Genomic DNA, 17,267 nt, shown 5'->3' with positions numbered 1-17,267 from the left:
GGCTGTACCTTTCTCAGGATCAACACTCCGTCGGCGATCCCTTAAGGTCTTGTGGCCCTTGTTTAGAAGGCTTGGACCTCTCCCTTACCTTAAGTGGCCACAATATTTTAAATGTTGTATGCAATTACTTCGGGCAGTTACCTTGCGATGGTTTCATGGCTCAACGTCCCAGCGGCCCGGTCCTTGACCGGACCTCCTTGGTTGCTGGACTTGTCAACCAGGCTGTTAGTTGTCAGTCGGCGATCACAGACATGTTCAAAACCAAGTCAATTGAACAAATGAAAACCTGTGTTTTATTAGTTCTAAAATATTAAACCTTAACTAAAAGTTACCTGACGCATTACTGTAACCAGATTTAAATCCCTTTTAAGGAACCGACTTCAGTTCATTGCTATTTGCTACGTATCTTGATATTCATGAAAGAATTGAGTCTCATTGGATCAAGAGGTCGCAAAGACAGTTATTAAGAGCAATGTTTTCCCCTTGAATACGGTACAGAGGGCAACCCCTCAATACACCAACCAGGAACCCGAGTTCTATCCCCCCCCCCCTCCCCTCTCCTCCCCTCTTAACACTGCCTTATCATGGTCTCACAGATACATCAAACTGTTGTGATTTCAATGTGAATACAAATTTAAATAACTTGCTCAAGCGAATCTTGTGAAATGTTCCAAAGGGCAGCCACCGTCGCGGCAGACAATGGATGGATTACGTTACCTTACCTTGAGGTTACCTTGAGGTGCTTGCGGGGCTTAGCGTCCCCGCGGCCCGGTCGTCGACCAGGCCTCCTGGTTGCTGAACTGATCAACTAGGCTGTTGGACGCGGCTGCTCGCAGCCTGACGTATGAGTCACAGCCTGGTTGATCAGGTATCCTTTGGAGGTGCAAAGTCCCACCTCCACGTTGCTCTGCACCATCGCCACACCACCACGCCAAGTAGCGAAGGACAGTTGTCACATACTTAAGTAACGCTACAAGTGCTACGGATATAGAAAACACACAGCCCCGCTCCTGTGCCAGGTAAGTCCACTACGGACTCACCATAGCTCGTGCTACTTGCCCCGCTCCTGTGCCAGGTAAGTCCACTATGGGCTCACCATAGCTCGTGCTACTTGCCCCGCTCCTGTGCCAGGTAAGTCCACTACGGGCTCACCATAGCTCGTGCTACTTGCCCCGCTCCTGTGCCAGGTAAGTCCACTACGGGCTCACCATAGCCCGTGCTACTTGGAACGTGTTCCGAGTAGCTGAATCTATAACAACAACAACATGCTACGGATATTTGACCATTACACCCGTAAGTGTTCCCTGTGAGAGCGGGGAAAATGCACCATTTGCTCCCTCGACCACAATTACAAGCACCACCGGGGCAGCTTCTGTGATGGCGCACGCATCGCCATTTGGCCTGAGTGCCCGATCAGACAGGCAAAGCGATCAAGAAAATACCTGATGGCCAGACCAGCTTCCACCTCCCACCTCTCGACCGACACCATCCAATCAGAAACGTTCCCAGTCTTACCCAAAGAGTAGGGGCTACCACACCAACCCTTGAGGAAGGCCCAGACCACGACTCCAAGACCAACCAACCCAGCCACAGACTCCACTAAGCTCAGCCAACAGTACAGTTCTTGTACTGCTTCACCCTGCAATCAGAATTACATGATTTGACAGACAACAACCTGTTCTTCACGACAGTCAACATGGCCGTCAATATGGCGGATGACTTGCTTACTAACCCCCCCCCCTTGCAACATTGACCCCCCCCCCTCTCCCCCCCCAGAACCTACTGTTCTTGCAACAGTCTTTGATCCTGCAATAATTGGACCATTGACAGCAACTCCTGCGACTTGTAATGCCAAACCTCTTACTCCAGCCATACCATTTACTGAGTACCGTGCGCCTGACAATTGTGCTTCTGCAACCCCCACTGATGATGATCTTGCAACCCCTGATTCCCCCCCCCACCCCACCCCCTCTTCAACACCGTTCACCAACACAACAGCTGCAACACCTGTTCATCACGATGAAGGAGATATCTACGCTATCTATTAGCAGTGATGACCACACTATCTGTTGACAGTGATGACCACACAATCTCCTAGTTATCATCAGTGTTGCTGTCACTAGTTATCACCAGTGTTGCTGTCACTAGTTATCACTGCCACACTACACTTGCTATCGTACAATACAACTGTTACATTATCAGGATCACTACGTCATCCACCGCCACTATTGTTACTCTTTACGTTACCTGGAATATTACAAGGTACAATGTAAGGCACTGACGGTACAGAGTACTGACGCTACCTCTTGCCTCAGGTATATATATATATATATATATATATTAGTATATTTTGGTAGCAGTCTTTCCTGTAGACATATTTTATTAAATATGACCGAAAAAGTAAGATTAATAATTCTAACACGAATTTTCTCAATCTTTCGTACATTATGCTTCACTGTTGGAGGTAAATCAAAAATGATTTGATTTACACCCACGTACAGATTGGCGAAGCGACTCAACGGCCTGCTGACTCCTTATGTTCCTTGCGCCTTCAGCCTGAAGTCTCCAAAGGAATTTGTGGACTTACTGCGGGGCGCACGGGCCACAGGGATAAGAGCCTCGTTGGACGTAGAATCGCTGTTTACCAACGTACCTGTGGACGAGACAATCGGAATGATAGCCGACAGAGTGTATCGTGATCCAGCCTGTACTCCTCTTGACATGCCAGAAAGTATTCTGAGGAAACTACTCCAAGCTTGTACTAAAGAGGCACCCTTCTTGAGCCCGGATGGGCACATGTATAAGCAAGTAGATGGGGTCGCTATGGGTTCTCCCCTAGGTGTCCTGTTTGCAAACTTCTACATGGGTACCATCGAGCAAAAAGTCTTAGTCGACATGAACTTGAAACCGGCCATATACTGCAGGTATGTTGACGACATTTTTACACAGGTACCTGATGTCAGACATCTGCAGGAGCTGAAGGAGGCATTTGAGCAGAGTTCCGTGCTGCGTTTCACTTACGAGACGGAAAAGGATGGGAAGCTGCCTTTTCTAGATGTAACAGTCATGGAAAAGGGCGGAGGTTTCCACACTGCAGTCTACACAAAGGAAACAAACATAGGAATGTGCCTAAATGCCAACAGCGACTGCCCTGACAGGTACAAGAGGAGTGTTGTTAACGCATACGTCGACCGTGCTCTCAGCCACAGCTCAGAATGGAAGCAAGTCGACGAAGAACTCTGTAGGGTAAGGCAGGTTCTAGTCAATAACGGCTTCTCCAATGGTTTCATCGAAGACATCATAAGAAGGAAAGTGAAAAGCCATGCAACCTCCGAAGAGACAACTAACACAACACCTATACCCCCTATTAGACTATTTTACAGGAACTTCTTTTCCACAGCTCATAAAACAGAGGAAAGGGTCCTGAAAGATATTGTTAATAGAAACGTTATCCCTACAGACAAAAATCAGAGGATACAACTGACGATTTACTATAAAACCAGAAAAACGGCCAGCCTACTCATGAGAAACTCTCCAGACACGAAACAGAACGCTTTAAAAGAGACTAACGTCGTCTATGCCTTCAAATGCCCACTTGGGGACTGTAAGCTCCAAAAAACCCAGTATATAGGCAAGACAACAACATCTCTTTCTAGGCGTTTAACGATGCATAAACAACAGGGCTCCATTAAGGAACATATAATCTCTTCCCATAACCAAACCATCGCCAGAGAAATCCTAGTAAACAACACAGAAATCATCGATAGATACAGCGATAGCAGGCGGCTCGACGTTTGCGAGGCACTACACATCAAGAAGTCAACACCAGCAATCAACAGCCAATTATTGCACAACTATATTCTACCCACCTCAAGACTCCGCTCCAATATAGAAGCATCAAGAAATATGGACCAATAGGCTTTCTACAAACACTTCTATTCAATATCCATTGTTTCGTGTTCTGTCTTGTGTTGATACTTTTAATACCCTATTAATATCCTCTAATGCCACATCATCCTTCCCACCTTACTCAAATGTAATGCCACATCACCCTTCCCACCTCACTCAAATGTAGATATAAAATCAGGGAAACGCAAGTTCTAATCAGTTGTGTATTTGTGAAGTCTTTGAAAATGTAATAAGTTTTACGAAACGCGCCCGTGTCGCGTCAGACTAGAAATAAAAATGAATTTTGGAGAAGTGATTTTTGATTTACCTCCAACAGTGAAGCATAATGTACGAAAGATTGAGAAAATTCGTGTTAGAATTATTAATCTTACTTTTTCGGTCATATTTAATAAAATATATATATATATATATATATATATATATATATATATATATATATATATATATATATATATATATATATATATATATATATATACACACGCCGTGTTTTAATGCGTCAGTATATACGCCAGCAAGCAAGCAAGCGAGCAAGCGAGACATTTCGTACTCGTGGCAGTCTCTATTAGTTTTGGTTTCCAGGTCTCAAGTCCATCCGGGAACCCCATTAATGGTACACATTGTTTTGAATAACCTCAACCTTGGCCTACTGGCTGGGGGGGGGGGTAGATGAGGGGGGGGGATTGTGTTGGGTGTGTGAAGGGGGTGTGTGTTGGGGAGGGGTGTGTGTGGGAGGGGGGTGTGTGAAATGAACAAGACAGGCGTTGTGTAATCATCGGGTGAAGGAATGAGAAGCATGTACAGCATTCTCAACACTGTGTATGTCCCGCTTCTTGATGTGGCCCTCTGCTTCCTCTCCTAGAGGTGGCCCTGTGGCTCCTCTCATATATGTGGCTCCACTCATAGATGTGGCTCCTCTCATATATGTGGCTCCACTCATAGATGTGGCTCCTCTCATAGATGTGGCCCTGTGGCTCCTCTCCTAGACGTGGCCCTGTGGCTCCTCTCCTAGACGTGGCCCTGTGGCTCCTCTCCTAGATGTGGCCCTGTGCTTCCTCTTCTAGATGTGGCCCTGTGCTTCCTCTCCTAGATGTGGCCCTGTGCTTCCTCTCCTAGATGTGGCCCTGTGCTTCCTCTCCTAGATGTGGCCCTGTGCTTCCTCTCCTAGATGTGGCCCTGTGGCTCCTCTCCTAGATGTGGCCCTATGCTTCCTCTCCTAGATGTGGCCCTGTGCTTCCTCTCCTAGATGTGGCCCTGTGCTTCCTCTCCTAGATGTGGCCCTGTGCTTCCTCTCCTAGATGTGGCCCTGTGCTTCCTCTCCTAGATGTGGCCCTGTGCTTCCTCTCCTAGATGTGGCCCTGTGCTTCCTCTCCTAGATGTGGCCCTGTGGCTCCTCTCCTAGATGTGGCCCTGTGCTTCCTCTCCTAGATGTGGCCCTGTGCTTCCTCTCCTAGATGTGGCCCTGTGCTTCCTCTCCTAGATGTGGCCCTGTGCTTCCTCTCCTAGATGTGGCCCTGTGCTTCCTCTCCTAGATGTGGCCCTGTGGCTCCTCTCCTAGATGTGGCCCTATGCTTCCTCTCCTAGATGTGGCCCTGTGCTTCCTCTCCTAGATGTGGCCCTGTGGCTCCTCTCCTAGATGTGGCCCTGTGGCTCCTCTCCTAGATGTGGCCCTGTGGCTCCTCTCCTAGATGTGGCCCTGTGCTTCCTCTCCTAGATGTGGCCCTGTGGCTCCTCTCCTAGATGTGGCCCTGTGGCTCCTCTCCTAGACGTGGCCCTATGGCTCGTCTCCTAGACGTGGCCCTGTGGCTCCTCTCCTAGACGTGGCCCTGTGGCTCCTCTCATAGATGTGGCCCTGTGGCTCCTCTCATAGATGTGACCCTGTGGCTCCTCTCATAGATGTGACTCTGTGGCTCCTCTCCTAGACGTGGCCCTGTGGATCCTCTCATATATGTGGCCCTGTGGCTCCTCTCATAGATGTGACTCTGTGGCTCCTCTCCTAGACGTGGCCCTGTGGCTCCTCTCATAAATGTGGCCCCGTGGCTCCTCTCCTAGACGTGGCCCTGTGGCTCCTCTCATAAATGTGGCCCTGTGGCTCCTCTCATAAATGTGGCCCTGTGGCTCCTCTCATAAATGTGGCCCTGTGGCTCCTCTCATAAATGTGGCCCTCTGCTTCCTCTCCTAGATGTGACCCTGTGGCTCCTCTCCTAGACGTGGCCCTGTGGCTCCTCTCATAGATGTGGCCCTGTGGCTCCTCTCATAGATGTGACCCTGTGGCTCCTCTCATAGATGTGACTCTGTGGCTCCTCTCCTAGACGTGGCCCTGTGGATCCTCTCATATATGTGGCCCTGTGGCTCCTCTCAAATGTGGCCCTGTGGCTCCTCTCATAGATGTGACTCTGTGGCTCCTCTCCTAGACGTGGCCCTGTGGATCCTCTCATATATGTGGCCCTGTGGCTCCTCTCAAATGTGGCCCTGTGGCTCCTCTCATAGATGTGACTCTGTGGCTCCTCTCCTAGACGTGGCCCTGTGGATCCTCTCATATATGTGGCCCTGTGGCTCCTCTCATAGATGTGACTCTGTGGCTCGTCTCCTAGACGTGGCCCTGTGGCTCCTCTCATAGATGTGGCCCTGTGGCTCCTCTCCTAGACGTGGCCCTGTGGCTCGTCTCCTAGACGTGGCCCTGTGGCTCCTCTCCTAGATGTGGCCCTGTGGCTCCTCTCCTAGATGTGGCCCTGTGGCTCCTCTCCTAGATGTGGCCCTGTGGCTCCTCTCCTAGATGTGGCCCTGTGGCTCCTCTCCTAGATGTGGCCCTGTGGCTCCTCTCCTAGATGTGGCCCTCTGCTTCCTCTCCTAGACGTGCTCAATGGACAAGTGTTGAATATGTGATTTAAGTAAGGCTCAGGTGCAGCGTTGGTAATGCTCTTGTTGCTCCTATTACCTTATGCCAGTGAGTGATAAGAAATCTGTGGTTGGTCGTACAAGAATATAGGAAAACTTCAATACATTTGCAGAATGCAAACAGTGTTTACAGATGACCTGAGAAATGGCTACTGGACTTTAACGCAGACAAGTGCAAGGTTATACGGATAGGAGTAGACACAACGAGACACAAAAAATACACAACACAAAAAGACACAAAAAAAATATAAGCAGAAAAACTGGCCAACGACATCATGGTCATTAGAAACGTCTAATGAAAATCAGAACTAAATCCCTAGGAGCCGTGATGAGGGTTCGAACCTATGCGGTGGGTAGTCCAACACGCCCCAAGTCAACCAGGCCACGACATGACATAAGGAGTGCAACCTGGAGTTCTACTGAACATACAAGGATTTCCTGAGGCTTCTACAGAAGCCGTAACAGGATTTTCACACCATCCCTCCACCCCCCCCACCAATGCACTCTGGCTCTGTTCACAAAACTTGACAAAATGAGGAAGTTGTCGAGACCAATTTGATGCACAACTTGGAATGTAAATATGATATTAAAAAAACGAGTGAAAAGAAAAGAGTTACGGCATTTAAATACTGATGGTTGAGAGGCGGGATTTAAAAGCAGGTGCTCAGCCCTGTGAGCACAACTGAGCCCATTTAGGTGAGCACACACACACACACACACACACACACACACACACACACACACACACACACACACACACAGTTTCAAATGTAGATATGATAGAGCCCAGTAGGCTCAGGAATCTGTACACCAGTTGATTGACAGTTGAGAGGCGGGACCAAAGAGCCAAAGCTCAACCCCCCGCAAGCACAAATAGGTGAGTACACACACACACACACAGGGGCCTGACGGCTGAGTGGACAGCGCTCGAGATTCCTAGTCCTAGGCTCCGGGGGAATCGATCCCCGGCGAAGGCGGGAAACAAATTATTTAGAAAAAACTAAATAATGCAATAATAATAACCAAACCCCCACAGGTCAGAGGGACAAGACTAATACAATATAAAATATATAATATTTAATATACATATAAAAATACAATATAAAAATAAATCCTCCCCCACAGGGACCATCACAGACCAAGTAATTCAACAAGATAAAATTGCTTTTTTTTCTTTCCCCCCCCCAATTTTTTTCGCTGGTACATTTTGCGTCACAAGATTGCCCTCAAGGCGACGCTGACTCACTCACATCTCAAGGTAACTGCTAAAATGTGCATATTTCAATTTCATAAAGCAATATTTTGACATCTCACCTTACACTTTTATTATTTTTTTTTTCACAGGAGGGGGGGGGGATTTTTTTTTGGAGGGGGTGGGGGGGAGGGGAGTTATTGGCAGTTACGACATCCGCAAATTATAGCAACCTTGGAGGGATTACCTTCAAAATTGTAAAGGCTCGATAGGATATTCTCCGCCGTAGACTCGTATGTGATACAATTTTGCGTGCAAGTGCGTATACATGCATTAGTACTCACAAGAATACAAGTATACATGCACCCCATACACGAACACACACACACACACACACACACACACACTAATGTGTGTGTGTGTGTGTGTGTGTGTGTGTGTGTGTGTGTGTGTGTGTGTGTGTGTACTTGGACGGTTCCTCTTGACACGACAGGGTCCTGTTTTACTGCAACACAAGGTCAACATGTACTGCAACACTAGGTCAATGGTACTGCAACACAAGGTCAACATGTACTAAACCGGTATAGCCGTACCGTCACCCTAGAAGGCGTCAGTTCACTTGGGGGAATCATACTTCATATTGCTCATGATTCGGGAACGTATCGACTCTTAGATCACTCCGCTTTCCCCCCCCCCCCCCCGATCCCAGCTCCTAGTCCCAGAGCCTGATCCCAGTTCCTAGTCCCAGCGCCTGATCCCAGCTCCTGATCCCTGTTCTCGTATCCCTTCCAATGTCCGAGACCTGCCTTAACCCTTTCTCATAACAATTTACCTTCCTTTCCTTGTACGACAATAGCCGAAATTACCCCTGTTAAGGGTAATTCCGTCTAAACTGCTGCTTAAATAGCAGTTGGCGATAAGACGGAGAGGAACGAGATATATATATGCAAGGGTTTCTAGCTCTCAAATGTGTTCCTGTTTCACAAGTTGGGGGTCGCGACCCCCCCCCCCCCCCCCCGCTACAAAGTGGTGGGGGGCTGGACGCTATGTAACTTGCCTCCATCAGCACGGCCCTGGACCCAGCACCACCTGCTACCCTCTGCGACGTACGCAGTCACCCTCCCTCTAAAAAGTATATTCAAGGACGACTTTCAGAGCTGTTATAGATTATCTGTGTTATATACACAGATTATCACGAAAAATACTGATCATTGGTATGGGGAAAAAAACACCCAAGAGAGAAATGGGAAGGGAATGTAGTAGAATGTTTCGGGTGGTAAGAAACCCTTCTCAACACCCAACTGATCAAGATAACAAGATAACGCCACATCAAAGTCATATATACACATACCTTTATGTGTATGTGATCACCTTCAGTGATCACACGAGTCATTAAGTGTTATTTTATCACCTGGCGTTCATGTCTCGGGAACACCTTCAAGGTGACCCACAGACAAGATTTGCTCCAATCATTTGGTAAAAAAGACATTAAATGACATGTTCATGGGGTGTTCCTCAGGGTGGGGTTCCTCCTCGGTTGGGGCTCCTCCTCGGGTGGGCTGGGTTCTACCATATGGGGAGGGGGGGGGGACAGCTGTGAGAGACAGCATCAATTAATCAATATTTACCAAAAATGCGGTTATTATGGCCCCCATTAACGTGGGTACTAACATAGGGTTAAGGTGACTTCCATTCACCTGGGGGCCAGATTCACGAAGCAGTTACGCAAGCACTTACGAACCTGTACATCTTTTCTCAATCTTTGGCGGCTTTGTTTACAATTATTAAAAAGAGTTAATGAGCTCGGAAGCACCAGGAGGCTGTTTATAACAACAACAACAGTTGATTGGGAAGTTTTCATGCTTGTAAACTGTTTAATAAATGTAACCAAAGCCGTCAAAGATTGAGAAAACATGTATACGTTCGCAAGTACTTGCGTAACTGCTTCGTGAATCTGGCCCCTGGGCTCTAGGGGATGAACATTCATCTCAAGACGAATGTCTCAAGAGACGACATTCACCTGGGCTCTCTTTCCTTATTAAGACCACTCAATAGCTCGGTCGATAGAGCTTCGGCCTCAGACGCATGGGATCCACGGTTAGAATGTCATAGGTTAATTAACGCACTGATATATTGATAAACTCAACTAAATCAGTCAGGTAGCGTCTGAACACCTTCCGGGGCGTGATGCCAGAAGTCAGAAGTCAGAAAAAAAAAAAAAAAAAAAAAAAAAAAAAAAAAAAAAAAAAAAAAAAAAAAAAAAAAAAAAAAAAAAAGCTCTGGCAGGCATATGGGGGGTAGGACGGGCATGCTGGATGGTAGGGAGTACAAGTTCAAAGAAATACATCTCAAAGGAACAGAGTAGCTTAGGCTATTTCTACCCTCCCGCAATAGGGTTCTTATCTTGATTATCTTGATTATCTTGAGATGATTTCGGGGGTTTAGTGTCCCCGCGGCCCGCTCCTCGACCAGGCCTCCACCCCCAGGAAGCAGCCCGTGACAGCTGACTAACACCCAGGTAGCTATTTTACTGCTAGGTAACAGGGGCATAGGGTGAAAGAAACTCTGCCCATTGTTTCTCGCCGGCGCCCGGGATCGAACCCGAGACCACAGGATCACAAGTCCAGCGTTCTGTCCGCTCGGCCGACCGGCTCCCCATATATACTCCTCTATCCCATAGGCTAGTGTCGCAGCCTATCGCCGATATATATCCCCCCGCGCGTTCGCCATAAACCACTTGTGTAGACGGCGTGAAATACACTATGCGCAAAAGTCAGTGCGCAGCCGCCGCAGTTCCTGTCCATTGTTTCGCTGTGACACGCATGGATCTACGCCTCGACAAGGCGGTGAGTGTCTCGCCTCCTGAACGGCTGTGTGAGCTTGTCGAGTGACACTCCGCCCGACTCAGCGACAGTCACGGTGCGCTAGGGTGTCTGTCTCCCCAACCCGTTCTCGCAAATTTAATAAGTCAATATTGACTTATTAAATATGTGCATAGGTGACATACTTAACATAATAGATACCCTTAAAAACTCCCGGCCTTAACAACCCGTAGGTGTCAACACACCGGGTACCAGCTGATATGTGGTGGGGGGGGGGGGGGAATATCAGGAGGAAGCGTCAAGCCAATACGACTATATAGCACTGGCAAGGGGTCAGGATAAGGATTTGGGATGGGACGGGGGGAAGGAAGAAATGGTGCCAAATCACTTGGACCATACGAGGCAGTTCCTACTTATGTCCTCCAAAACTCATTCTCATATATATATATATATATATATATATATATATATATATATATATATATATATATATATATATATATATATATATATATATATATATATATATATATATATATATATGCAAACAAGTTTGAATGGTCCCCAGGCATATATGCAAATGAAAACTCCACAAATTCGTATTTGTGTTGCTCACGTGGTCCCATAAAGTGAGATGATTTGATGAAATAACTATGCCCAAGATTACCATCAAAGTGCCGTCGGGACGATGGTTCAAATAGCCTCGGCTATCATCGTCTTAGGTACGGTCACTGATGGTCGAGTGGTTTCAGGTACCATGTACACCAGTTGCATTGTGCTCCTGGCGGTATATATATATATATATATATATATATATATATTTATGTCTAGCCTACACTTGAAACAATCACGTAGTCCCACGTCGATTATATTACCGGCAATAAGTTCCATAAATCAATCCTGTTTCGAGAAGCAAAGATGGGAGCCCCCTCCCCATCTCCCCCTTCCGTGCAGGTAAAGTCTTTCACAAGATAAGAGATGATATCCGGGGAATATGCTTCAAGGTAACACGAGGTATTGTCAACACGGGAGGAAGCCATTATCGCGGCTCACTGATGTGGTTATCATCACTTTCCTGCGTGCTGGCGTGGCCCAATAGGTTAAGGCAAGCGCCGGCTATTCACCAGAACGCCGGCTCAAATCCTCCCATTACTCCAGTTGATTTTCTCACTTTCCTGTGCTGTGTGTGTTGCCACGTTCTTGTGGTCGTGGAGCATGCGTCTTGCTTCGTGTACTGAGAGCTATTTTTTTTACCAAACCCATTTAGCTTTTTACATTCATATATTCCTTTAAATACTGGCCTAAGTAGCTGCTGTTCTATGCCGTTTTGGCAAGATGGCGATGCTGGGAGACGCCCAATGTTGTATAAATAGCTTGAGAATCGTCTAAATTATTTATATTAATCCTTATACAATCTATAGGGATTGTGGGTATGTTGGCTACGGGTCTATGAGGGGCTGTGTCGGTGAACTGACTGGAAAAACAATCACAGCTCTGCTTATATATTATATAACTCAGGTTATATAATCCGTCCTCGGACCAAGTCCATTCCATCCAGCGGTCGACCCCAAAAGACGCATTCATCAATTTTAACATGCTGCTCATTCAAAACAGGAATTTTCTCAAATATAAATTAATATTATTATATATTAGCCTATTAATTGTGCATATTTAGGCATTAGTTAGGTGTTTAGGTTCAGTTGGCGATTATTTGTATTTGTAGTCAACCCGTCCTTACACTAGGCTGGTTAAAGCAGCGGCCGTCCTCCCCAGACGCATTCATCAATTTTAACATAATGTGTATTAAAAGTTGGTTTGTTCTCATATATAAATTAATATTATTATACATAAAAATTATATGCATAGTTAGGCGTAGGTTAGGCTAGGTGTTTAGGTTCTGTTGACGATTATTATAATTTGTATTTGAAATACGTGGGTGAAGCATTTATAAAATTGTGGTTCGAACAAAAGTCGTCAGCGAAGCACTTGTTCAGAAAGTGTTCGGACGTCATTAGTTGTGCAGTCCGTCCTGTAAACAAAGATCTAAAGTCCATTCCATGCACCCGCCAAACCCCCTGTTTATGAATGAAAAACCGTTTACACACGACTCACAACTGATGACGTTCGAACACTTCCGTAACAAGTGCTTCACTGACGAATGTTGTTCGAACGAACAAATCCACGAAGCAGCCCGTCCTCCAAACAAAGATCCAAAAGTGATTCCATGCACCCGCCAAACCCCCTGTTTATGAATGAAAAGCGGTTTACACACGACTCACAACTGCTGACATTCGAACATATCCGGAACAAGTGCTTCACTGACGAATTTTGTTCGAATCACAACACTATAAATGCTTCACCCACGTACTACAAATACTAATAATCGCCAACAGAACCTAAACACCTAACCTAACCTATCCTATGCCTATATATACACAATATGCTAATATATTACAATATTAATTTATACTTGAGAAAATTCCCGTTTTGAATGAACAGCATGTTAAAATTTATGATTGCGTCTGTGGGGTTGACCGCTGAGTGTAATGGACTTGAGTCGAGGACGGGCTGCACGAAGGCCGTGACGAGGATTCGAACCTACGTTCGAGAGCATCCCAGACGCTGCCTTAGTCGACAGAGCTACAACTTGGTCAATTGTTCGAACCACAACGCTGTAAATGCTTCACCCACGTACTACAAACACACCAACAGAACAACAATAATCGCCAACAGAACCTAAACACCTAACCTAACCTGTGCCTAAATATGTAAAATATGCTAATATAAAATAATATTAAATTATATTTGATAACATTCCTGGTTTGAACGAAAAGCATGTTAAAATTGATGAATGCGCCTTTGGGGTCGACCGCTGGATGGAATGGACTTGCTCCTAGGACAGGATGAGTTGAGTCGTGTGTAAACCGTTTTTCATTCATCAACCAGGGGGGTTGGCGGGTGCATGGAATGGACTCTGGCCTTTGTTTATGAGGACGGACTGTATAAAATGCATGTTATCCATCATCCTAATTTCTGCTGCATTCAAAAAGTGTGGTGCCATGTGGCTCTGTTTCCAACCACAATAAAAAAGACTACAGCAGCGCCCTATTGATCTGAAAGGAATGACTGAACACCAATTCTTAACTGTTCATCCAGCGGTAATTGAGTACTCAGTCGTTAGTACCTGTTCCATGATGAAAACTAGCAGGATAAGGCTTTTAAGACGAGCTGTGGGAAGGAAGAGCTATAAACTATATATATATCGATTCTCACGTTAACTGACATCAGTGTTCCATAAAACATTAAAACTAGCCTCATAGCTCGTCAATCTGTGTATTGAAAAGTTAACTAATGAAGGGCAAAACAAAATCCTCTTTTCCCGGCAGTAACAACATAACGTTACACGAGAATTGAACTAAATCAGCATACGTGAAGAGCGAGGATATTATAGACGGCAATAAAATATATAAGTACGAGGTTGTGGGCCAATATGGTGGTGCCTGAGGCTCGCTGGCACTCGCTCCGCCCAGTCCCCGCGCTCGCTCCGCCCACTCCTCGCGCTCGCCCCGCCCACTTAGCTGAACTTCAAAGAAAATGGGAAATATATGTATATGCGCAGGAGTAGCTAGTGTAATATGTGAGACACTTGAGCATACTTGTCGAATTGCTTAAGTGTCTAAGATTATATATATATATATATATATATATATATATATGTATATATATATATATATATATATATATATATATATATATATATATATATATATATATATATATATATATATATATATATTCTAGAAAGAAACGGTTATTGGAAGGTCAAGGTGGTTTATATTCAGATCATTGAAGCCGGCTGACTGGTGTTAAAACCTCGCATTTTTTTTAACTAAACGTCCAGAATAATAGATCTCAATCAATAGACCTCAATCCTTCACTTCAAGGATGGAGTGATCACTGGCATGTCCTCCATTATTCTCTCTAAATGGACCATCAGCGCCGCCGGAAGCAGGTTACGGCCCAGAATATGTCTTTAACACGCCTTTCCGCAATTACGACAATGTTCTGAATATATTCCGTCTTTGGTTTCAGCCCAGTGCTCCTGCCTCATGCACATCACCCGTTATTCTCGCTCCCTGCAGCCCCTGGCGCCTCCCTCTCCTGCATGCACTCCGCTTTCCTGCATGCGGCCTTCAAACCTCTGACATGAGGCTGACGTGAAGTAGAGATCAGCTCCTGGAAGTCTGCCTTCTACCTCCCCAGAATCTCATCTCCTCTCCTACAGCAGAGCACTCGTCCTCCACCTCTGCTGGGATGCCTGCAGAGGTGGAGGCATCCTAGCCGCCCCGTCCCCTGCCAAACACGGGTCTTCGTACATTCTTCCTCCTGGACCTTCGGAAATACATCTACTGGCGCTCTCTTTTTGCGACACCTTTGTGGCCCCGTTCCCTTTCCTCTAGTGGCAATGATCTCGTTACGGAACAAGAGCAAATAGTCAACAAACTCTTCTTTCTTATCACCAAGTGCTTTATCTCTTCTGGTCCTCCCCCCCACCCATCAACACTAACGCCCATCAGAGCGCCCCTCCATTACAATGGACCCCTTCCCCCGCCCACCCCAAGGAACACCCACTCCCCGCCCTCTTGACAACACGTGTCCTCGCCAGCCCCAGGACAACAAGTGGGCGTGTGAAGTGCAAATCACAGCTGTGATTCATTGCACCAGCTGGGGCGTGACGGCGTGGTGAGTCGGACATATTAGCTTCGTGAATTGTCGCCTCTCCACGCAAACTGCGCACTGCTTTCTTGAACGACGCAATTAGCAAGATTTTCTTTGTGAGAGAGGGTGAGGGAGTGAATTATTACGTAAAAGCGCAAAGCCAATACGACTATATAGCACTGGGAAGGGGTCGGGATAAGGATTTGGGATGGGACGGGGGGGGGGAAGGGGAGGAATGGTGCCCAACCACTTGGACGGTCGGGGGATTGAACGCCAACCTGCATAAAGCGAGACCGTCGCTCTACCGTCCAGCCCAAGTGGTTGGGCAAGGGGGGGTGGGGGAGCAGTTGGACATTAAAATTGATGACGTGAAAGAAAGAGAAAAGTTTACACAGTTATGTTAGGAACAGGTTTCTGACGACGAAGAAATGGATGAAGTTGAAGTGGATGAAAAATGGATGAAGTGGATGAAGTTCGTTAAATCACATCAGCGAAATGAGAAATACAACACTGTAACATGACAGATGTGGGATTGTTGGATTCTCACAATCACAGGTTTGGTAAGTTTGTGTAAGAGTGAAGCCAGTTAGCAGTAAGACCATTCCTACGGAAGGCAGAGTCTGCCGGGAGTTAAGAGTCTTCTTTCATAGACGTAAAGTTATGGATGATAAAAAAGGATTAAAAACCTGTGATTTAAATATTTATACTTTGCTTGTGTTAAGCTGTTCAGCAATATGAAGCAATATCGCTGATCACTCAGCAATTGCCTTGGATGTCATGTATGGGTGTGTGTGTCAAGTGTATGTATCATATGTCTACTGTATATGTATAGAAGCTGCCTAGCATGGGGTCAATAGGCCTTCTTGTATTCCCTCTCGTGTGAGTGGCATTTCCTGTTGTCGGGGACAGGATGCCTGCGCATAGTCTTTATCGAGGTCCTCTTTGGCCGACCTATACTGACCTTCCCCAGGATGCAAACGCCTGGGTATCGAACGCGGGTTCATCGATTGTGAGGCAAGAACGTAGACTACTGTACCCATGAGGGCATGTATACTGATTAAGGAAGGTTATGTTGAGGAGCTATATGTTGTATGCTGATGTATGAGGGATGTGTTGCAGGGAGGAGCTGGCCATGAAGATTGGACTGACGGAGGCGAGGATCCAGGTGTGGTTCCAGAACCGACGAGCCAAGTGGAGAAAGCAGGAGAAAGGTCAGTCCCTAGCCCCAGTCCCTAGCCCCAGTCCCAGTCCCTAGTCCCAGTCACTGGTCCCAGTACCTAGTCCCAGTCCCTAGCCCCAGTCCCTAGTCCCAGTCACTGGTCCCAGTCCCTAGTCCTAGTCCCTAGTCCCAGTCCCTAGCCCCAGTCCCTAGTCCCAGTCCCTAGTCCCAGTCACTGGTCCCAGTACCTAGTCCTAGTCCCTAGTCCCAGTCACTGGTCCCAGTCCCTAGTCCTAGTCCCAGTCCCTAGTCCCAGTCCCTAGTCCCAGTCACTGGTCCCAGTACCTAGTCTCTGGCGCCCCAAGTCCCTGTCTTTTGTCTCAATTTTACCATTGAAAAAATTTAAATACACAAGTGCATACTCCACGTAACTGAGTCAGATCTTGGGGCACTGGAGCGACGGTCTCGCTTCTTGCAGGTCGGCGTTCGATCCCCGACCGTCCATGCAAGTGGTTGGGCTCCATTCCTGCCCCATCCTCCCTCCCCCCCCTCTCCTAAATCCTTATTA

The 17,267-nt window shown here is 46.6% G+C and overlaps 1 protein-coding gene across 1 annotated transcript in view; it reads left to right on the top strand.

Annotated features, from left to right (window-relative positions):
• Positions 1–17,267, top strand: part of LOC123761264 (uncharacterized) — a 40,241-nt gene that overhangs the window by 18,384 nt on the left and 4,590 nt on the right. Inside the window, exon 3 of the mRNA XM_045747203.2 lies at positions 16,660–16,751. Within this exon, the coding sequence (XP_045603159.2) occupies positions 16,660–16,751 (92 nt within the window). The remainder of the gene's footprint in view (positions 1–16,659; positions 16,752–17,267) is intronic.

This window comes from Procambarus clarkii, chromosome 41 (genome assembly GCF_040958095.1).
Source record: "Procambarus clarkii isolate CNS0578487 chromosome 41, FALCON_Pclarkii_2.0, whole genome shotgun sequence".
NCBI lineage: Eukaryota > Metazoa > Arthropoda > Malacostraca > Decapoda > Cambaridae > Procambarus > Procambarus clarkii.
This window is presented reverse-complemented; position numbering and strand designations above follow the sequence as displayed.